At 39.3% G+C, this 23,201-nt stretch overlaps 1 protein-coding gene across 1 annotated transcript in view; it reads left to right on the top strand.

The window, feature by feature from the left end:
* LOC109933236 (multiple epidermal growth factor-like domains protein 6) overlaps nucleotides 1-23,201 on the top strand; it is a 271,265-nt gene that overhangs the window by 204,056 nt on the left and 44,008 nt on the right. The window contains exons 11-19 of the mRNA XM_048604631.1: nucleotides 172-294; nucleotides 1,963-2,085; nucleotides 3,396-3,569; nucleotides 5,598-5,729; nucleotides 17,057-17,185; nucleotides 18,100-18,228; nucleotides 19,523-19,657; nucleotides 20,337-20,471; nucleotides 21,025-21,150. Of these exons, the coding sequence (XP_048460588.1) occupies nucleotides 172-294; nucleotides 1,963-2,085; nucleotides 3,396-3,569; nucleotides 5,598-5,729; nucleotides 17,057-17,185; nucleotides 18,100-18,228; nucleotides 19,523-19,657; nucleotides 20,337-20,471; nucleotides 21,025-21,150 (1,206 nt within the window). The remainder of the gene's footprint in view (nucleotides 1-171; nucleotides 295-1,962; nucleotides 2,086-3,395; nucleotides 3,570-5,597; nucleotides 5,730-17,056; nucleotides 17,186-18,099; nucleotides 18,229-19,522; nucleotides 19,658-20,336; nucleotides 20,472-21,024; nucleotides 21,151-23,201) is intronic.

The following is a 23,201-nucleotide window of genomic DNA, read 5'->3' as shown; positions in this document are numbered from 1 at the left end:
TACCATGATGGTGAACCTTAACATTGTCAGATTAATAGATCTCATGGTAGAATCAACCTGTATGAATTTTGTCTAGGTTTGATGACTGAGTTGATGTTTCTTATACCCTGCCAAAGACTGAGTTCAGTCTGCTATAAAGTTGACAGTTCCTAATGTTTCTATCCCTTACAGATTCCAATGAGTGTGAGACTGATACAGCGTGCTGTGCACAAGACTGTAATAACAATCCTGGAGGCTATGAATGCAGCTGTCAAGCGGGATACAGGCTGAACATGGATGGATGCAGCTGTGATGGTATAGTGAGGGTGAAAGGAAAATTGAAAAGTCCTTTATTCTGTATCCAGCTTGTAATTTGTGTAGCTTGGAGTTGCACTTTACAATGAATGTCCCACAGTACCCATGTGGGAACAGGCTATCTGCATTTCCATTCTGTCATGCCGAGATGTTGCATTGTGCAAGGACATGCACAAAATGAGTAGGATGCTTTGAAAGGGAGGAGGGAAATCCTAAAGACCGCATAAACTATTGAGTGAATGGAATGCCTAATTAAGACTGTTTTTCTGATGTGAATTTATTTTGCAGAATCCCTAATGCCTTACCAGGATAGACAATCTGAAATTTGTGTAGCAATCTCCAAATACCTATTCTAAATACTTTTATAGAAAGCATAGCTGTACCTGTCCAATCTTTGGAGTTTCAGAGCTTTTGCAGAAAGAATGCAACGATGAAATTACACAATCCTTTTCAAGGCCAGTGCCAGACTGGAGTTGGTGTTAATGATGCTGAAAAGGAATTTGGCAAATACAAAATTGATGGAAATGAAAAGAATGTCTCAGTTAGCTCCTGGGACATTGTTACATTCATTGTTCCCTGCCACCTTCATTTTATCCATTTTGTAGTCGTTTTCTGTGATTGATAAATTCACTACATGATGCTAGCTATCTACAGTGTCGGTTCCCTGCACAGATTTGGAACACTTTTAAGAGCTAAACCAATTTACACCTGGATGTTTATTTCACACGCTTTAAGTTACTTAGATTTTAAATATTTTTGGGGGGTGAAGGTGCTCTGAATCATATCAACGTCACCTCTAGATGGCACAAGGAGTACACTCTTGGAAATGTAAAGACCAGGTGATTTGTAAGCAACAGAAGCAACTGCTCTATTTGGGATTATTCTGGGCCAGTAATTTCTAATTCAGGGTCTGAAGGCAGCACTGTACTCCTCACCCACACCGTCACCTCCACTACCTTCCTATAGTTGGCCATCCCTCTCAGATTGTGGAGTCAAAATGACTGTAATTGCCACACCACTTTGAGCATATGCCAATCCCGTGTTTGATGCACATGCTCTGATTAGAAGATGCCACTCCGCCAAGGCAAGTGTTTGGAAGGAGAAACCACTCTGGGCTTACTGCCAACCTTTTCTTGATTGTTAAAATGTTAACAGTTACAAAGGCCAAGGCCTGGGAACAGCTACTCGCTTGTCCTCCCAGCTAAGGATGAATTTGAGGTATGGACAGAGGCAGAGAGGGAAAATCAATTCTTTTAAAAGCTTTGCATTTAACAGGATCAATGCACTTCCCTTTTCCAAAACATCTTACACATAAATGAGAACAGACTGGGAAACATGCAAAGAATCTGTCTCCTGTCTGATATAAATGAGACTGGTGCTTGTGGGCATAATAATAGACTGAATAGATCTTTTGAACACACAGGTTCCTGTGACATTGATGTAAGTATGTTTACAGGCAATTAGGTTACTGTGGATGAATATTCTGCAATTTTCTTGACAATCTTTGGGGATTTGTATAGACATTTCCCCAGGGTGTTATTGGATAGGAGTCTATGATGGAGTGGATTGCATCTGCCCTAAAGGAGGAGATATCCATGTCATTATGGATCAAATAACATTATCTTATCCCATGCTTAGTTATATTTAAGTTCTTATTTCTGCTTCTAGATGTGGATGAGTGCTCAGCAGACAATGCTGGCTGTGACCATCTATGTATAAACACTCTTGGATCCTATCAGTGTACATGCCAGGGTGGATACAGACTGGACACAGACAGGAAAAGCTGTACATGTGAGTAAAGATGACCAAAAAATGGGCAGAGCATATAAATCATTGAACTGTGATTCAGAGGATAATTTGCGAAGTGCCTCAAGCCATGCAATTGATCAGTCTTACAATGTGGATTTACTTTTGAACCACCAGCCATTGATTTCTGTTCTGTTAGTACTATTTGAAAGTTCAAATTGATCTTACTATTCAAAATGGATATATGAGATGTTTTAAAATATTCTGTCTCATGGCCATTGGAGAGTAAACCTAACCTGATATTGAGTGGATTCAAAGGGGCTTATTTAAATTACAATTCCTGCTGTGTAGGTCACAATTTACTTTCTTCAATCTTCTGGATTGTTCTATTGTCATCAAAATGAATGTGTCTCTGTCCCAATCAAATGGACTGGAGTGAACCCACAATTTGCATTGGGAAATCATAGAAGCTTCCAATATGGGGAATTGTTTTCCTTATTTGAGTTCCTTTCCACTGCAGCACTCTCACCATATTATGAATACCATTCCTGGCTAAGATATTAGAAAGAAAACCCACTGCCATAGCTCTGCCTTTGCAGTTCAGAGTGAAATCTAATGAAACTCCTGGGAGCAAGAAATGAATTGGACTGGGCCCCTTAATTACATGGGAAGTAAAAGGACAGCTGTCCGAAAGGGGGATGAAATTTAGAAGGCAAGTTAGCGGTGGATCCAAGGTAGATCTTGGTTCCTGACAGCGAACAATAAGAACCTGTTCGTAATGGATTAGCTTATCATGTATCCTCATTAAAAAACATAATCACCAGATAAAGTTATATCTACAATTAATTTGACAGTAAACAAGAACCTTTATGCCTTCAGGCGAGGTAATCTTCCCCCGGTGGATCTGGAATGAGTAGGAGTTGCTATTCCTGTGGGGGCATCTTTATTGCACCAGGGGAGAAGAGGCTGAGCTGTTGTATTGAGTGCTGTGCAGAGAGGGCACTACATGATGGCCCTAAGAATATTTATAGGAGACAGAAGGAAGGAGCTAAATTACAGATGGAAGGTCAATCTCTACCAAAGGCATCTAAAGGACGATGGAGAGGAAATCGTGATTGGGGATGGGTAGGTGGGAGAGTTGAGTGTAACTGAGGTCAGTTCTGGAGTGATAGGAGAAGAGTCGAGGGTGATGGGGTAGCTATAGATTGACAGACTGTTGCCCACATGTGATGCTTTGTAGATGGCAAAGCTACGGCGGTGGAGGGAAGGTTGAAGGCGATGGTAAGGATGTGAAAGGTGACTGAGGGAGGATGCAGCGCGATAATCATTCAGCTGACATATTATTCTGTTCTCAGCCCTGGAGGATGAATTTGAAGGGGAGGCAAATGAAGAAGAGGAAGAAATCAAACTCGCCAGATTCCAAGATATTTTATTAAGAACCCCTCCGCAGCTTCTTCAGTACAAATCCTCCTTGACGCCCTTCTTTCAGGAAGATCTGAGGAGCGAACTCAGACTTGTGCAGAAAATCAGTACGTGCTATTTATTAATTTATTCAGTTAATTGCATCTGTTACTGACTGAGCACTTGAAGCAGTTGTTTGATGGTTTTCACATTCTACGTGTTCTACTCCTTCTTCACTTCTTCCACCCTGACTCCCTGCCCTCCCCCGAGAAAAATGTGGAGAATGATTTGCCCATTGAGAAAAGCACATGATGGTGTTTGTGAAAGGACTCTCATGAAACACAGCTTGTTGACTGTTGTGGTTCTCATGAGGTGTTCGCTTCATACTTGGTGGCAGTGACTGTGGAAAATTTTCGATTTTTAAAAAAATTCTGACTTTGAGATAAGCAGGGTCTCACGGTATTATTAAGTTCAATCTCAGAAGACACTAACTTCTGCTGGAGACTCATGTTAGGTTTTGCAGGCCGAACTGGAATTTACAAGTGAGCCTCTGGAGTTATTGCATAAAGTGCAGAAACTCTGGAACCTTTCCCTTTCTCTGCAAGCACCAAACTGCTGTAAACCAATGTACGCCATGACTTGGTGTCAAAGTCTTGCTGAAATTAGACATCAGAACAGAACTGCCTGCACTTCAGAACAAATTATCGTTTTCTTTTCAATGTTGTTGTTAATTGTTTTAGCATTAAGTTTCAACTTTGGCATTTTTTATATTGCTGACTCAAGTTATTGCATGACACAATTGTCCTGAGATGTAAACACAATGTTGAATTATCTATAGCAGACATTCTCCCTGCAAGAAAGACTAGCGAAGAAATTAGAGTCGTTTCCATGGGAGCTATCAGGCATGAAATAAAGCTGTGGTTCAGGATGCATTCAGTCCTGTAGCACCATTCTGGAAGATGATCATGCTGTTCAGCCTTCTGCCAAGTTCCTTGGATATTTTTTGCTCATAGTGAAGGCAAAACAAAACAGGAAGGAAAATTCCAAACACCTTTGACTCCACACAATTTTGACCCAGAATCTAATGGATTTTTGATTGTATGATATACAAGTTTTCCAAATGTGAATTAGGATACCTTTTGTGCATTCCATGCCCTCTCAACTCAGCCAATGTTGAAGCTGTTCTCCACATTTGGTAACATCCAAGATTCGAGTAAACTTTAGGAAATGCCTCTTAATACAACTGGTGTAACAGTACAACCTGTATGTTTAGAACTTCCATTTCAGGAAAGATAATAGAATACTGTGGTTCATTGTGAGGGGGATTGAATGTAAGAATAGAGAGGTTATGCTTTAGTTTTACAGGACATTGGTGAGACTGCATTGATGTACTGTGTACAGTACTGATTGTTGTACTTATGGATGGATGTTAATGCATTGGAAGCAGTTCCGAGAAGGTTTACTAGACTAATGCCTAGAAAGAGCAGATTGCTTTATGAGGAAAAGCTAGACAGGCTAAGCCTATATCCTCTGGATATTAGAAGCATCAGAGGTGACTTAATTGAACCATTCATGAGCCTGAAGCATCTTGACTGGTGGATGTTGAGAGCATGTTTCCTGTTGTGTCAGAATCTAAAACTAGGTGTCAAAATTTAATCATAAGGGGAAGTCCATTTAGAATGCAGACGAGGCAATTCTTTCTCAGAGAGTTGTGAGTGTTTGGAATTCCCTTCCTCAAAAGGCAGTGGATGCAGAATCTTTAAATATTTTTAACACAGATATAGAAAGATTCCTGATTTATCAAAGGGATGAAAGATTATCAGGGATATGTAGGACTGTAGCGTTGAAGTTAAAATCAGATCAGCTACGATATTACTGAATGAAGGAGCAGGCTGAAATGGCTGAGTGGCCCACTTTTGTTCCTGGTTCATATTGTGGCCAATAAAAATGATATTCATAGACTGTGAAAACGACTGTTTTTTTTTAAAAATGTGCCTTATGTTAGTCCCTTGCTTATTTCCTTGACTTTTAGCAATATTCCAAATATGCATTGATCTTTAGTGATTTTATTTGAATTTACTGTGGTCTTTTGAGATTAAGTTTTCTTCTCTTTGATTTTTCACTGTTTTCAATACAGTATGTGTTTTCAATTGTAGTTTGCTTGGATAACACCTTTGGGAATGACTGTAGCCTTACCTGTAATGACTGTATTAATGGTGGTGTCTGCAATGCTGAGGGAGACGGCTGCAACTGTCCTGCAGGACAAACAGGCCTCATCTGTAATGAAAGTAAGTGAACTTCTTCTCAGCTCTGTTAATTTACATTCCAGCTTTGTCTTAGACTGTTGAGTAACCTATTTATATCCTTTATTAAATTATATGGTCCAACCAATTTTTCTTGGAAAATCTTTATCTCCTCTGCATTCCGGAATTATTTGGACATTCTGTTACAAGCATAACAGAAACAGTAGAAACTCAGAAGGTCTAACAGCATCTGTACTAACATTTTGAGTCCACTGACCCTTCCTCAGAACTGGCTTGTAAACTGTTCCTTACTTTAGCCCCTTCCTTGTTTCCTTGACTTTGGCAATATACCAAACATCAGTTGATCTTTAGTGATTATATTTGAATTTACTCTGGTCTATTGAGATCCAATTTTCTTCTTGATTTTTCCTGCAGAACTGCCATTATGAAGAAGGTTCACTGGATTTGAAATGTTGACTCTGCTTTCTCTCCAAAGATGCTGACAGACCTGCTGAGTTTCTCCAACAATTTCTGATTTTGTTTGTTTCAGATCTCCAGCATCCCACAGTTCCTTGTTTTATCCCTGTAATGGTTCAACATCTACTTGGTTGGTTATGTAGAGATTGAGATCATGTTCTCATTATAGAATGCAGATTATTCCCTGTTAGACCTGTAGTAACCATGATGAGCCATAGGATTAAAGTGCACTAAGGGACAAGCTCTAATACTAAAACTGATATAACACTGAAAATCCCTTAAGCTGGCTCGAGTGAGCTTTATGATTTATAAATACCTTGAAATGCACTCTCATGGCTTTTGACACAATTTGAACCCTGTCATTAAATATTTAAAAGATTCTACCATCTATCCTCATCCACACAATCCATGCATTTGGGATCAAGAAAGCCTCTCACAGCTGAAATCACGTTAACCTCTAAAGACATCTGGAATTTGTAGCAAAGGTTCTTAACTACCTTAATTATATGAACTTGTTCTGATTGACTGATTTGGAAAAACACGGGGTGTAGGCAATTTTCCTCCAGAGAATGAAACAAATCACTGGACAATCAACTTGCTTTGTTTTTATGGTTACTTGAAATGATTTTTTATTAACTCAGGGTTTTAGAGATTTAATTACCAATACATAAATGACTGGATTTGGTTACATAGCTTGAAAATACTACATAAATAATTGCTTTTGAAAACTGGCAATAAATCATTGGGAATATATGGTGTTCTTTCCATGTGTAGCTTTGTTGCTTAGTCTTGCTTAAGCGATTTCAAATTGAAAATTGTGCTCAGTTATTTGTAATTTAGCAGATCTATGTTTAGAAAAAGTTTAAAACTCACATATTATACCACAGACTACACTTTCAAATACAAACCTAAAAACATCCATTCAACAGAATTTAGCAAAAACGATGAGGTTTTTAAAATGATTTTCTCCATCAAATACAGAGGAAAAATGAGCACAAAATACTGGATTGTTATTTGATGGAACAATCATTGGGGCTCAGTGGTTAGCGCTGCTGTCTCACAGCGCCAGGGACCTGGGTTCAATTCCACCCCTGGGCGACTGTCTGTGTGGAGTTTGCACGTTCTCCCTGTGTCTGCATGGGTTTCCTCGGGTGCTCCAGTTTCCTCCGCAGTCCAAAGATGTGCAGATTAGGTAGATTGGCCATGTTAAATTGCCTGTAGTGTTCAGGGATATGTAGCTTAGGTGGGTTATAAAGGGATGGGTCTGGGTGGGATGCCCCAAGGGTCGGTGTGGACTTGTTGGGCCAAAGGGCCTGTTTCCACACTGTAGGGATTCTATGTTAAAGGATGTTGACCTGGTCAAACTTTATTCCATTGTTGGCAGTTTCAGTCTTAGCTAAATGCTGGAGAATTGGATCGTGCATCAAGGTTTGGCAAACTGGTACTGATTCAGGAGACTGTAAGAAAAGGTTACCTTTTTAATTTTACTACATGTAAACAGAATAAATTTGTCCCATGTATGCATACAGTAGAATTATTGTATTAACGTGTTGTTCTTCCCGTTTGAAAAAATACTGTATTTTCTTTCATATGGAGTATACATTTTAATAAAAAAACAATTTTAGTCAAGGTTGGGAGCTACAAGTTGATATTGTTCCTAGCCAAACAGAAGACTTGTTATTGGTCTAAATGCTGCTCTACCAATAGCAGCAAGGCTGCTGGTTTTACCAGTAACTTCTGTAGCCCACACATGTATAGTTAGACGTGGAAATCTATGAGTCCAGAGTTGTTAATTCCCTACTCCAAAAGGTGTACTGTTGCTCATGGAAGAACTCACTATCATGATACAAACATAGGGTAATTAACCATTATTCCTGCCCTAAAGATAAACAAAAATGTCAGGGCCCTATAATAACAAAGAACTGGGTTTTTGCAAGTACAATAATTGCTAACTATGCTGAACAGCACTTCTGGCCCTGAAAGATCATTTTTCCAGTTTGAAATTAGTGCTGCATGTTTAAAAATGCTAAGATTAAAATACTTTAAAAACAGTTTGTTTTTCTCTTTGTGTTTCCCTTAATCTCATTTGGGACACGCAGCAGAAATTCATCCTCAGGAAGAAACATGCCTTAGGAAAGATAAAGCAATCATTGCCGATAAGGGAAGTCAGCGACAGCATAAAAGCAAAAGAAAAAGCATACAATGTGATGAAGATTAACGGAAAGCCGGGAGATTGGGAGCACTTAAAAACCAGCACTGAATAATTGAAAGAGCAATAACAGGGTATAAGATGAAATATGAGGGTAAGCTAGCTCGTAATATAAAAGAAGATTGCGAGAGGTTTTGTAGATACATAAAAGGTAAGAATGAGGCAGGAGTGGACATTGGACTGCTGGAAAATAAGGCAAGAGAAATAATAATGAGGAACAAAGAAATGGTAGAGGAACTGAATAGGTACTTTGCATCAGTCTTTAAGATGGCAGACATCAGTAGCCTACCAGAACTTCGAGAGTTGGGGGCAGAGCTGAGTATAGTTTAGGCCATCATTAAAGAGAAGGTGTTGGGGAAACTGAAAGGTCTGAAAGTGGATAAATGACCTGGACTGGATGGACTGCACCCCAGGATTCTGAAGTAGATTGCTAAGGAGATTTCAGACAATGGTGGTGATCTTTAAGGAATCACTGGAATCAGGGAAGGTCTCAGAGGACTGGAAAATGGCTAATGTAACATCCCTCTCTAAGAAGGAATGGAGACAGAAGATGGGTAAGTATAAGCCAGTTAGCGTGAACTCAGTCATTGGTAGGATATTAGAGTCCATTGTTAAGAATGTGGTTACAGAGTATTTGGAAGTGCATGGTTTAATAGGGCTGAGTCAGCATGTCTTTGTTAAGGGGAGGTCAGGCCTGACAAATTTGTTAGAATTCTTTGAGGAGATAACGATTAAGTTAGACAAAAGAGAGCCAGTGAAGTGATCTATTTGGATTTCCAGAAGGCCTTTGACGAGATACCACACAGGAGGCTACTAAATAAGCTACTGGCATTGATTGAGGATTGGCTGACTGGCAGAAGGCAGAGATTGGGATAAAGGAGTCATTTTCAGAATAGCAGCTGGGGACTTGTGGGGTTCCACAGGGATCCATGTGGGACCACAACTATTCACGCTATACATTAACAATCTGGATGAAGGAACTGAGGATATTATTGCTAAGTTTGCAGATGACACAAAGATAGGTGGAGGGACAGGTAGTGTTTTGGAAGTGGAGGCTTCAGAAGGACTTGGACACGCTAGGTGAATAGGCAAAGAAATGGCACATGGAATAAAATGTAGGAAAGTGTGCAATTATGCACTTTGGCAGGAAGAATAGAGACGTAGACTTTTCTAAATAGGGAAAGGCCTCGTAAATCTGAAGCTGAAAGGGACTTAGGCATCCCAGTTCAGGATTCTCTTAATGTAAACATGCAGTTTCAGTTGAGAGCTAGGAAGGAAAATGTGACATTAGCAGATATTTTGAGGGAGCTGGAATACAACAGTAGGTACTGCTGATGTGCTGGCATTGGCAGGTGTTCAGAAGAATTTCACAAGAATGATCCCGGAATGAAGGGCTTCTGATATGGGGAGTGATTGAGCACTGTATTTGATAGACTTTAGAAGGATGTGGGGGAATCTGATTGAAACTTACAGGATACTGAAAGACCTTTCATAGAGTGGACATAGAGAAGATATTTCCACCAGTAAAAGGACTAGAACTTGAAGACACAGGATCAAGGTGAATAAACAACTCTTTAGAACAGAAATGAGGAGAAATTTCTTCAGCCAGTGGGTGGTGACTCTGTGGAACTCATTGGTGCAGAAGGCTGTGGAGGCCAAGTCATTGCCTGTCCTTAAGACAGAGATAGATAGGTTCTTGATTAGTAAGGGGATCATGGGTTATGGGGAGAAGGCAGGAAAATGGGGTTGAGAAACCTATCAGCCATGATCGAATGTGGGTGGAGTAGATTTGATGGGCCAAATGGTCCAATTCCACTCCTATATTTTATGGTCTTATATGGGTGTTCCATTTTCAATTCATATATTTAAATTTATGGATGAACATTCAAACATGTGAATTGGGAGAAGAAGAAAGCCACTCACCCCTTTGAGTCTGTTCCTGCTTTCAGTAAGGACAGGGCTGATCTAATTGCTCCACATTCCCACCTTCCAATAACCTTCCACCTCTTATTAGGAAGGAAGCGAGTCTCAAAGCCTCAGCACCCTTTGTTAGAGAAAAAAACTTCCTCATTTCTGACGCAAGTAGTTGATCTTTTATTTTTAAACAGTGGCTTCTAGCTCTAAATGCTCACTCAAGGGGAAATATCCTTCCCATATACATCTGTACTTCTCAGGGTCTTTTATATTTCAATCAAGGTGCCCCTTACCCTTTGAAACTCCAGGGGATACAAACCTAAACTGTCCGACCTTTCCCTGTAAGACAACCAGCCCATTCCAGTCTTTATTCTGGTAAACATTCTCTAAACTACATTCAACATATTTACACCCTTTCTTAAGTACGGAGACCATTATTGTGTGCAGTATTCCAGGTGTGGTTGCCAGCTAAGACCCTGTATAACTGAAATATAACCTCCCTACTTCTTTATTCTTTTTTATTTTTATGTTCAAAACGGGCAATTTGATATTTCCCCACATTATAATCCATTTGCCACATCTTTGTCTAGTCAACCTACAGCCCTAGCTTCCTTATGTCCCTTACACTATTTACATCCCCGTCTAACGGTGTGTCATCAGCAAATTTAGCAACCTTTGCTTCAATCTATTCATCCAAGCCATTTGTCGATATTGTTAAGAATTTGAGGCCCCAGCACTTGCAGTACACCACTTGTTACATATTTCAAATAGATAATGACCCATTTAAGACTACTTTGTTTCATGTTAGTTGGCCTCTTCTAACCATGCCAAATGTTTCCCTCTTCACCACAAGCTTTTATTTTTTGCAGTAATCTTTGATGAGCCACCTATCCACAACACATGTCACTTTCTCAAGGAACTCCAATTAATTGCTTAAACATGATTTCTCTTTCACAAAAACATCCCAGATTCAGCTGATTACCTGAATTTGTTGACAGCCCCTACTATTACATCTTTAGTAATAGCTTCTAACATTTTCCCGATGACAGATGTTAAGCTAACTGTCTTTTGACTTCCTACTCTCTGCTTCCCTCCTTTTGGAATAAAGGAGTTACTTCCAATCTAATGGGACAACTCCTGAATCAAGGGTGTTTTGAACAATTAAAACAATACATCAACTATCTCACTGGCCACTTCTTTTAAGACTTTAAGATGAATTCCATCAGAACCTAAGAGCTTGTCAATGGGCAACTCCATCAATTTGCTCAGTATCATTTCCCTATTAATTGTAATTTTCTTCAGTTTCTCCCTCCCTTCTAGTTTCAAATTTACACCAGTCTTTAATTCACTCATGGGATATGAATGTCACTGGCTCGGCTAGCATTTATTGCCCATCCCTAATTGTTCACAGGGCAATTAAAAGTAAATCACATTGCTGTGAGAATGGAACCATATATATGCCAGCCTAAGTAAGGATGATAGATTTCCTTCCCTAAAGGACGTTAGTGATCCAGATGGGATTTTACAACAACTGACAATGGTTAATTAGTCACCAGTGGGCCAGCTTCTTATTGAATTCAAAGTTCACAATTTGATATCAAGGGATTTCAACCCATGTCCAAACATGAGTCCTGGATTATTATGACACTGCATCTCCCTACTTTTGGGATGTTTCTTGTATCCTTTACAAGGAAGACTGATGCAACATACCCTATACCATTACCTTATATTTTATTATTAATCCCCAGTTCTCTTGGATCAACATTAATTTTGTTAACTGTATCTTTTATTTATATTTGACTAGAAACTGTATCAGTTTTTATATTAGATATAACAAGGTGTAGACCCCCGAAACATCAGCCTTCCTGCTCCTCTGATGCTGCTTGGCCTGCTGTGTTCATCCAGCTCTACACCTTGTTATCTCAGATTCTCCAGCATCTGCAGTTCCTACTATCTCTGAATCAGTTTTTATATTTTTAGGTAGCTTCCTCTCAGACTCTAATTGTTCCTTCCTATTGGCCTTTTAGTCAGCCTGTTATAGATTTTATAATCTTGTCTAGTCTTCTGACCTACCACCTCACAACTTTACACAATTATATGCCTTTATTTTGAGTTTGATTCTATCATTAACCTTTTTAGTTAACATGGACGGTGAGTTCTTCCCTTGGAATATAGTTATTATGTGTATCCTGAAACCTTCCCTTTAATGTTTCCCACAGCATCTCTGTTGACCCTAACCCTTAACCAATGTGCTTTAACTCTGCTTTCGTACCCTTAGAACTGACCTTATTTAATGGACCTACTCCTCTCTACCTCAAACTGAATGTAAAATTCAATCATATTATGATCACTGCTACCTAGGGTTGTCTTCACTATGAGACCATTAATTAATCCCATCTCATTGTACAATTCTAGAATGTGCTGTTCTAAGAAACTACCCTGAAAATGTGTCTTTTGGGCAAAATTTGACCATCTGATTATTCCAGTCTTTGTGTGATTTAAATTTGCCAGTTATCATCATGTCTTTCTGACAAGTCTCCATTATATTTTTATTTGTATTCCATCCTGCTGTCTGGTTGATGTTAGGGGACCTGTACACTACTCCCACCAGTGACTTCTCAAGTTAATCATTTTTCATCTCTGTCCAAATATCTTATGTTTCTTGAACTTAGGTGATCACTCTTTATTGTGCTTATATGATAATTAATTAACAGAGCTGGTTCTCCACCTTTTCCTAGCTTTAGGTCCTTTCTATTTGTCCTGTACTTTCAATATTCAGGTTCCAATCTATGTCATCCTGAAGCCATGTATTTTTAATGGCAAACAGACCATACTTTTATATCTGTAGTTGCACTATCAACACATCTATTTTGTTTGAAATGCTATATGCATTTAAATACAGGGCCTTTGGTTTTGTTCTTTGAGTATTTTTGTAACCATTTAAATTTGTTGATTTACTCTTAGATCTGTGCTCTCTATCTCTCCTGTAAAAATCTACTTATCATTTCCAGTATTAATATATTTCTTGCCTTGCCTATAACCCTTAATTTCCCACATTTTACCCAATTTAATCCCAAATCATCACTATTTAGTTTAAACCATCTCTAATTCTCGACTTAAGCAGTTTATTAGAACACCAGCCACAGCTTTGTTAGTTGTAGACAATTCCAACGATACAGATCCCACTTTCCCCAGCTCTGATGTTAGTGTTCCATGAACTAAAACCGTTTTCTCTCATGCCAGTGTGTCAGCCATGCATTAATTTCTCTAACTCATTTGCTTTATACAAATTTGCTCATAGCTCGGGTAACAATCTGGAGATTGTTAACTTTTGAGATTGTGCGTTTTAGTTTCATACCCATTACTTCATACAGTGTATGCAGAGTCTCTTTTGTTGTCTTGCCTTTGTCGTTGGTGCCTATATGGACCACAACAAGTAGATTTTTATCCTACCATAGCAAGTTCCTCTCTAGCCCTAAACAGATGTCCTGAGCCCTTGCACTGGGCAGGCAGTTCTGGACTTTCACTCTTTGCGTTAATGAACAATGTCAATCCCTCTCACTGTACTGACCCTTCTCCATTCCTTTTAGCTCCCTCCACTTGAATGGCTTCCTGTACTTCATGTCATTGCCAATTAGCTCATCCACCCTGCAGCTCATACTCTCATTCAAACAAGCAGAAAGGAACTCAAACCTTTGGACAATTGCAAATGTGAGGTTTCTCCCCCTACTGGTCCCCGTAACTGCCTCACTTATAGCGCAGGCTCCTGTCCCTGAACACTGACCAAATCGGAAGTCCCTTTCCTAAAAGGTCTGCACCTCCTGGAATAGCTTGATAACCTTTACCCTCCTTAATGGATCACAATATCTGCAACTTGGCCTTTAGCTCATGAACTCTGAGCTGAAGTTCCTTGAGCTGCAGATAATTACCTCTGACTTGTTTATCCTGGATCACACTGGCATTCACAATTTCCCATATCCTGTAGAAACAACACACCACTGCCCTGCCATCATTATTGTTTCTTGATTGATTAATTTTAATCAATTAATTTACAATAGATAGACTCTACTACTCTCAATAAAATTTCTTACAGATTGTAAACTTTACTAGTACTAATTAAACCTTACAATTACTGTTAACTTCCATTTTTAGAGCCCAGGAAATTTAAGAACAAAATACTGACCAACGAATTACATACCCATCTCTCTGTGATGTGGCCTTTTACTTTGTCCAAATGTGATTTGGGGAGGTGATAGCCCAGTGGTATTATTGCTGGACTGTTAATCGAGAGACCCAGATAATGTTCTGGGACCGTGGGTTCAAATACCACCACGACAGATGATGGAATTTGAATTCAATTTAAAAAAAATCTGGAGTTAAGAGTGTAATGATGACTATGAATCCGTTGTCAATTGTTGGAAAAACTCATCTGGTTTGCTAATGTCCTTTAGGGAAGGAAACTGCCATCCTTATCTGGTCTGGCCCCATAGCAATGTTGTTGACACTGAACTGCCCTCTGGGCAATTAGGGATGGACAATAAATGTTGCTCTAGCCAGCGACATCCTCATTTTGTGAATGAATAAATTTTTAAAAATTTGGACTTTGTGGGATTTGCAGAGCCGATTTGCTCCCTGCCCTCTCTCTTGCAGCTTTTCAACTCTTCTGAAGGCTGACAGATTAGAAGAACAGGAAAGGAGCACCTCCCTAAACTCCTCACCTATATTCTTAGGTTTATGCTCTGTTTCATTTGGATCATCTCTACTCCTTGATTTTTACTTTCGGCTTTGCAGCTTATCTTTGATTTGTCGAAGAGATTTCTGGCTACTTTTCCCACAGTCAGGCATAACAGATATCTTTAAGAGGCTGCTTCATTGGATCAGATACCCGAAAACTAACTTTTGTTGACACACCCAGAAAAATAATGAATGAGGCAACTGTATGTAAGATGAAGACGGAAAACCATACTTTTAACGATCAGAGAAAAATTTGAACGCTTGTTTTGTTTGAATAGCCCAACAATATGGTAGACATTTCTCATTTTGTTAGATATCAACAATATCATTGAAGATGCACCCAGGAAGATAGAACCCACCACAGGAGATAAAACGAGTACAGCACAGGACACGGGCACTGCATCTGTAAAAGATATAAGGCAATCAGTATGAAGAACAGATACCACACATTATGGACAGCAAGTGGATATACTAGCATAGAGATCAACAAATATAATAGGCACGAGCCCAGCAGGAACAACAGAGTGTAGGAGAATAAGTGGGTACACTACAGCACCAGGGAAAGAACAGTTCAACATGACATGGTATGGAAGTCAGTGAAAATTTAATCCAATTCACTACAGATGAACTGAATGGTTGTGTTCTCAGTACTATCACAGCCTGATGTAGAATCCATAACTACAGGACTCATCTTTAAATTTGAAGCTACAGAGCCATTACAGACTGCATAATTACAGGTGTGATAACACTGAGATCATTTGTAATGACCCCTATTGAGTGTTTGTAGTGAAAGGCTGTATGGTATGTGTCTGTGAACTCAATCTTGAGAACAGCTGTGTGAGAGCTGCGGAGATAAAGTTGTTTCTAGAGCTCCAATTCATCCAGTTATTAGAGTATCCATTACAGGAAGCACCAGTAATCAAAGGTCCATACACTTGTGTACCAGTCAGTTAAATAAACTCTACTGCCCCACACCCCTACTCCGCACAGATAAATGACAAGATGCAGTGAAAACAGACTGTCCCCAGAAGGATTGACTCCTCCTCAGGTAACTTGATATCATCTTCCAACTTGGTCAGTAGCTTGTGAAGTGACCTTAAAGAACAATATCAGAATACTCTTCAGCACCTAGTTACTTGGAAACAGTCAAAGTGATTATCAGATATTTCAGACATGGGAAATGAACATTTTTACTGAGGATAATTCCGAATGAGTATTGGGCCAAGGCTTTTTAGGCTTAAAGGGAAATATGACTGATATGGAAAGTGTTGCACAGATCCCTTAGATCCATTGAAAATGAATATTTAATAAAATTGCATGAAACAAATTATTTATTGCTTTATTAAAATTTGTGGTATTTTGGTGCATTGTTGAACATATCAAGGTGAAGGGTACTGGTGCTGTCACCCAGTCTGACCATTATCAGTCATCACACATTAATGAAGTTTATACACACATTATCCCTTCATTTACTTAATGTTAGCAATGTAAAAAAAATCACAACAATTTCTCCTGCTTAACCTGCTGCATTCACATTTCCCAGTCTAGCTGAACTGTGGCTTTCTGAGTGAGGTGGTTTCCTTGCACTGCAGAACGTAGTGGGTTGGACACTGTTATGGGTTTTCCCCTTAGGAACTGGACCACAATTTGTCCTTCTGATTTCACTTTGCCCTTCTATAGCGAGCAGTGGGTGAGAAATTTCATCTCACTTATGTGTGTTGATTGAAACTCAAGTTGTCCTAAATCACTTAATAGACCTATATTTTCTTGTTCATCCTGTGTTGCAGTACAAGGTTAGAAATTAAGATTGTGAACCTGTTTTATGTATTTTCAGGCAGTCAAACATAAAAGTAAAATATGGTTTGTCATAATTAAAATGTCTGTGTTGAATTTTAAGCAATTCTATGGACATTACCCTTATGAGAAAGTGATGCACTATGTTCTTCTTAGAGTTGACTGTTGTTGTCAATTTGCACTATGTCAATGACATAAATAGATTTTAGCTCATGTCTGCACTTGCTTTTTTCCTCTGCCTAAGCTTGTCCCCAGGGTACCTTTGGAAAGGATTGCAACAGCATCTGCAAGTGTCAGAATGGAGGATCATGTGATGCAGTCACAGGGACATGTCGTTGCCCACCTGGGATTGGTGGACAATTTTGTGAAGATGGTTGGTATCCTTGTTGTTACAAATTATATCTTTTAAGGTTGTTTAGCATACCGAACTTCAGTATTGCTAAACAAAGGCACATTGTATTAAAGCATTTCATCTTGCATTCATCAGGACAATTTGTAAGAAAGCAATTTAAGGTGAAGACAACAAATTTATGCTGCATGGAAGGAAAATGCTGACAAGCGGATTCTGATTGGTAGAGGAGTTTCCTTGGAGAAAATATCAATTAATGCAGATTGATAGTTAACTGTCAGGCTTTGTTCAAAATTTGAACCAGGCAGGTTGATTATGATTGGTCAAGGCATTCCCTGAAAGAAATAAACCTGTGAATGGCAGGCAACCATTTATTGGGTCAAAAATGGATCTTCTTGAGCTTTCTCAATTTCATCTCATTTTTGTTTTATTCTTACACCTGACTATACATGATTTCCTGGATGCAACCAATAGAGGAGAATATGGCCAAAAGGAAGTCTATTTGATTTGCTGTTTAGTTGCTGTGTCCAAGCATTTCAACATAACCAAGAACGCAACCAGGAAAGACTGCCCCTCTATTTGTCTAGTTTTCTTCCTTCTTTGATGGAAGCAGATTGAATTGTGGCTTTCAAAAGAAAGTTTGATAATCATTTGAAGAGAAAAGATTTGGCCATGTTTTCTAAATCAGCCACTCTGATTTTTTAACCCCCATAATTTCATGGTATTGCCAATTCGATGACTTTTGCAAATAACATTAATAGGCAAATTGATTTGCATTAGAAAAGCAATTATTCAGAGCTTTGAATAGCAAGTGTAATTTGGAAATCTTAATTTTACAAGCTCTTTCTTCCAACTTATTGGTTCCTAGTTTACTGGCAGTATGTCTAGAATTGTTGGACTTGTATGTTTTCTAAATGCCTTCTTCTTCTTCCTGTTAGGTTGCCCTAAAGGATTCTTTGGAAAGGACTGTAATAAACGATGTAATTGTGCCAGTAATGGCTATTGTCACCGATTCTATGGTGCTTGTTTGTGTGATCCTGGACTATATGGACGCTTCTGCCATTTATGTAAGTATGGGTTGCTTCAAATTGTGAAATGCTCATGATTTATGAATCTTCCTTGCTTAGAATTGGATCTCATTCTGTGGTGTGCTTTATTGCGTGGCAAGCAATGTCATTTCAAGGCATTGTTGACACTGAGCTCCTTTTGATCAAATGCAGCACATGGAAATGCAAAATGAAGTACCATCATCCCTGCCCTCTCTTCTTTTCCATGACAATAATGCATAACACTCTTTCTTGTATTCACACAATTTGTTTCCATTCTGCACATCTGCTATGTATCCTTTGCATCAAATTATGGCCAATTCTGTGTTCCATCTGTAAGACTTTAACTGTCATTTGAAAGTCTCATGGTCCAGAGGTATCTTTTGAAGAATGATACTCCTTAAGATATGTGCTATCATTTGCATCTATTATTAATTTATACAGGTTTCAAACACAGCAGTGAGCCTGACTGCCACTAATTCTATGCTTTGTTGCATTTGCATTGATCTTTCATGAGACGAATGCCTTGGATTCGGAAAATTGGACAATATATGTCATATCCTCATGGAGCTGTAACTTAAACTTTACCAAACCTCAAATGTATTAATCAAACATTTCACATTTTGTGTCTGCTATTATGTTGCCTCCATGATTAAAGTTTGCCTGTGATCCTTCAAGAGTGGCTCTTGCTGCAGGTGTTTGCATTTTTTTATTGGACATTAACATTATGAGTAATATTTATTCAGTATCAACACGACCACAAGGTTACAACTAATCTTAGAAATGCCATTAGATTGGCTCAGGCCAATAATGGTGAATTCTTAGCACGCTGATCATTATATCACTAATTTAACACCACTGTATTAAAATATTCACTCTTCAAAGAACACGGTCCTGACGGCATTACTGAATTCATTTTCATCACCATTCCTCTTGAATTTAACCATGATTACAGCTCTCTCACCTCAGCAAACATTTTGAAATGATCCTAGATCTATCTCTGTGCTTTTGATCACTGCTTTCTTTGATGTGTTTCCAGTATTATTGCAGAATCATTGTTATTTTTCGATTCAGTCCTGAGTGACTTGGGGAGAAAGTGACTTGAAATCATTTCCGTTCATTCTAATGTTACAGTTGTGTCCTGAATGCACATCGTGCCTCCTGATTTTTTTCCAGATCGGAAAACGAGATGATTGTTTAAAAAAGATAATGCCCCTGGAAGGGTGCTTCTTCCCTCAGGTACATTTGTTGATTTCCTTCTCCACTAAGCCAGTTCTAGATTCAAGGATTAACATGTATTTCCACTCTTTTTCAGCTTGTCCCAAGTGGGCATTTGGACCTGGATGTTCCAAAGAGTGTCAATGTGTGCACGCACATGCAGTGGGCTGTGACCCCAAAAATGGCACATGTATTTGCAAACCAGGTTTCCATGGCCTTGGATGTGCGAAAGGTAATACATGTGTTGCTAAGTGCCTATTATGTGAAACAAAATGCTGAGGATTTGTACTTACTATCAGACATATTGCATAGAATTTGCAAGCTACGATTCCCCTCTTCTTCACCTTGGCACTCTTGCATCTCTCAGCTGAGATAAGGGAGCAGGTTACTTGCCTATCATCTAATGCAGTGACTGCATAAGGCATGGAGTGAATGCCGTAAACTAATACCATTCATTTTTTGGCACAGTAATGCTTACATCAAATAAGCATAATTTTATTTGTAAACTATTTTATTTTTACATCCTGATTTGTCACTTTATCAACTTTGGGTAGACATTAATGTTCACTTCCCTGTTACAAAATTCTTGCCCAAAGTAACTTGATGGATAAACAGTACTACTTCATGTTGCAAAAGTTATATTTTTGAGGTGACCAGCGACATTGCACTTTGGTTTGGTGCATGTCTGTGCTTATATAAGTGACAAGTACATTCCCACAATGAAGTACAACCACCCCAATGTTAGATAGTGCTCAAAAGAACATAGAGTTATTTCTTAAGAATCAATACAATTCTGTGTGTATGCATCAAATGTTACGTATTGGAATTACATCATCTGGCTGGAAAGATGAAGAACACAAAAATAATGTTCAATTTTTGTTAAAAAGGGTTTCTATTTCTCTTCATAACAGAATGCAACCTTGGCTTCTATGGTGTTGGCTGTGCATTCCATTGTGACTGTCCAATTGGTGTGCCATGCAATCAAGAGACTGGCAAATGTGATCACCAGTGCCCGCCAGGGTTTCATGGAGACCAGTGTCATTTGCGTAAGTCTTTTTGTCCAAGGATCGGGAGTAATGTGACTAGGATAATAATCTGGTAATGTTTCTGAGGGCAAAGGGAAGAGATACAGCAACATAAGCAGGAAAGAAATAAGAAAATAAAGAAAAGCAGGTTTAGGCCCACCATCCCTTTTACAGTACTTTGCCATTTAGTAATTTCATGCTGATCTTCAACTTCATCGCCGTTTTGTCTGAACTATATTGCTTAATATTTGTAATATGTGAAAAAGTATAACATTGGGCCACATCAGAAGACATCAGTTAAGATAACTAAAAGTTTGATAAAAAGGAATGTTTTAATCAAGGTCAGAAAGAGGAGGAGCAAAAATAGTGTTGCTTCACTTTTAATCAGAAACATTTATGTCTCAAATTGACATTGACATCTCATATTGTTTTATACATACACCTAGTCACTCTAACACTCATCAATTTCAAGTAGATGAAGTGGGAAAGTCTGTCCTACTCAGATATTTTGAAAATGGTTTACTTTATTATTGCTGCAATCCACACTTTTGCTGACTCTTTTTATTGTTGACAGCTTGCAGGTCTGGGAGATTTGGAGTTAACTGCAAGCAGAATTGTGACTGTGGAGGGGCACCTTGTGACTCACAGAGTGGTCAGTGTATCTGTCCTGTTGGCAAAATGGGATTGTCTTGTGAAATAGGTAAGGCAAATCCAAAATTATCAGCATGATTTATCATCACCTTTCCTGAAGTAATGAAGAGTGGCAAGCTATGAGCAGCAACTAAAAATGAGGTGCCAACTTGTGAAGTTGCAATATAGGACTACTTCTATGCAAAACAGGGAAAGCAGCAAGTGACAGAGCTAAGTGATGCCACAACCAACAGATCAGATTTAAGCTCTACAGTCCTACTACGTTTTGAATGGCTGTGATGGTGTACAATTAATGGGACGAGAAGGTTCCATAAATAACACCATCCACAATGATGGGTGAATCCCAACACATCAAAATTTGTTTCACTTTCAGCCAGATATGCTGGGTAGATAATCATTTTTACATTGCATTCAGGTCCGCAATGTCACAGATGCCAGCATTCCAGTTCACTTCATTCCATGTGATATCAAGAAACGGATTGAACGTATTGGATATAGTAAAAGCTTTGGGGCCTGATAACATTCCAACAAAAGTACTGAAGACTTGTGATTGGGAACTATCAATCTGTGTCACTGTAATATAACACTGGTATTATGTCAACAATGTGGACAATTGCCTACGTACGTCCTGTCCATAAAAAGCAGAACAAATCAAACTCAGTCAGTTTCTGCAGCGCAGTGTACTCTCAATCATCAGCAAATTGATGGACGCTACCATCACAGTGCTATCAAACAGCACTTAGGTAACAACAATATGCTCACGGGTATTCTGTTTGGGTTCATCAGAACCACTTCGCTCCTCACTACACCGCAACCCTGCAAGAAGCATCCCAGTCCCAGGACATCTCTGAGCAAGTTCCTCAGCATCATGTCTTAGCCCAAGCCATCTTCAGCTGTCTAATTAATGACTTTCCCTCCGTCATAAAGTAAAAAGTGGGGATGTACACTGATTGTACAATTTTCAGCACCATTCAAGACTCAGAGACCGTAAGGACTGCAGATTTTGGAAGCTAGAGTGAATAAACATGGAGCTGGAAAACCACAGCAGGTCAGACAGCATCCGAGGAGCAGGGAAGTCAACATTTCGGGCTGAAACCCTTTGTTAGGACTAGGGAGGGGGAGGAGAGCCCAAAAATAAATAGGGGGTTGGCGTTGGGGGAAAGGTAAATGAGATGGAGATAGGTGGATGCAGGTAGGGGATTATTGTAGTTGGTCAGTGGGGAGGGTGGAGCCTGACCAACTAAATAACCCCCTACCTGCACCCATCTATCTCCATCTCACCTATCTTCCCACCAACCCCACCTCCCTCCCTCTATTTATTTCTAGGCTCATTCCAGCCCTTACAATGGGTTTCGGCTCGAAACGTTGATTTCCCCACTCCTTGGATGCTGTCCGACCTGCTGTGCTTTTTCAGCTCCACGTTTATTGAACATTCAAGACTCCTCAGATACTGAAACAGCCTGTGTCCATATGCAGCGAGACCGGGACAATATTGGGCTGGTAAATGGCAAGTAACATTCACCCCACAGAAGTGCCAAGCAATTACATTCTCCAACAAGAGAGAATCAAATAATCACTATTTTGACATTCAATAGCTTTACCATAATTGAATCCATCACTATCAGCATCCTGGAGGTAACCACTGTGCTGAAACTGAATTGTTTCCATGTAAATATAGCTATGACAGAGGGTCACCAGCTAGGAATTCTGTGGTGAATAAATCACTCCTGACTCCTCAACGACTGTCCACCATCTACAAGGCACAATCATGAATGTGAGAGAATGCTATCTTCTTTTCTCGTTGAATTCAGCTCCATCAACACTCAAGAAGCTGAATTCCATCCAGGAGAATGCAGCCTACTTGACTCACATACCATCTACAACCTTAAATGTTCTCTCCTTCCACCACTGCAACATAGTGACAGTAGTGTATACCATCTACAAGATGCACTACAACCATTTTGCAAAGGCTCCTTCAATGGCGTCTTCCAAATCTATGACGACTACTACCTAGAGGGACAGGTCAGGCAGATATATTGGATCCAATTTCCTACCTGGGCCACTTGGAAATATATCGCTGCTCCTTCACTATTACTGGGT

The sequence above is a fragment of the Rhincodon typus genome, chromosome 13, assembly GCF_021869965.1.
Source record: "Rhincodon typus isolate 14 chromosome 13, sRhiTyp1.1, whole genome shotgun sequence".
NCBI lineage: Eukaryota > Metazoa > Chordata > Chondrichthyes > Orectolobiformes > Rhincodontidae > Rhincodon > Rhincodon typus.
This window is presented reverse-complemented; position numbering and strand designations above follow the sequence as displayed.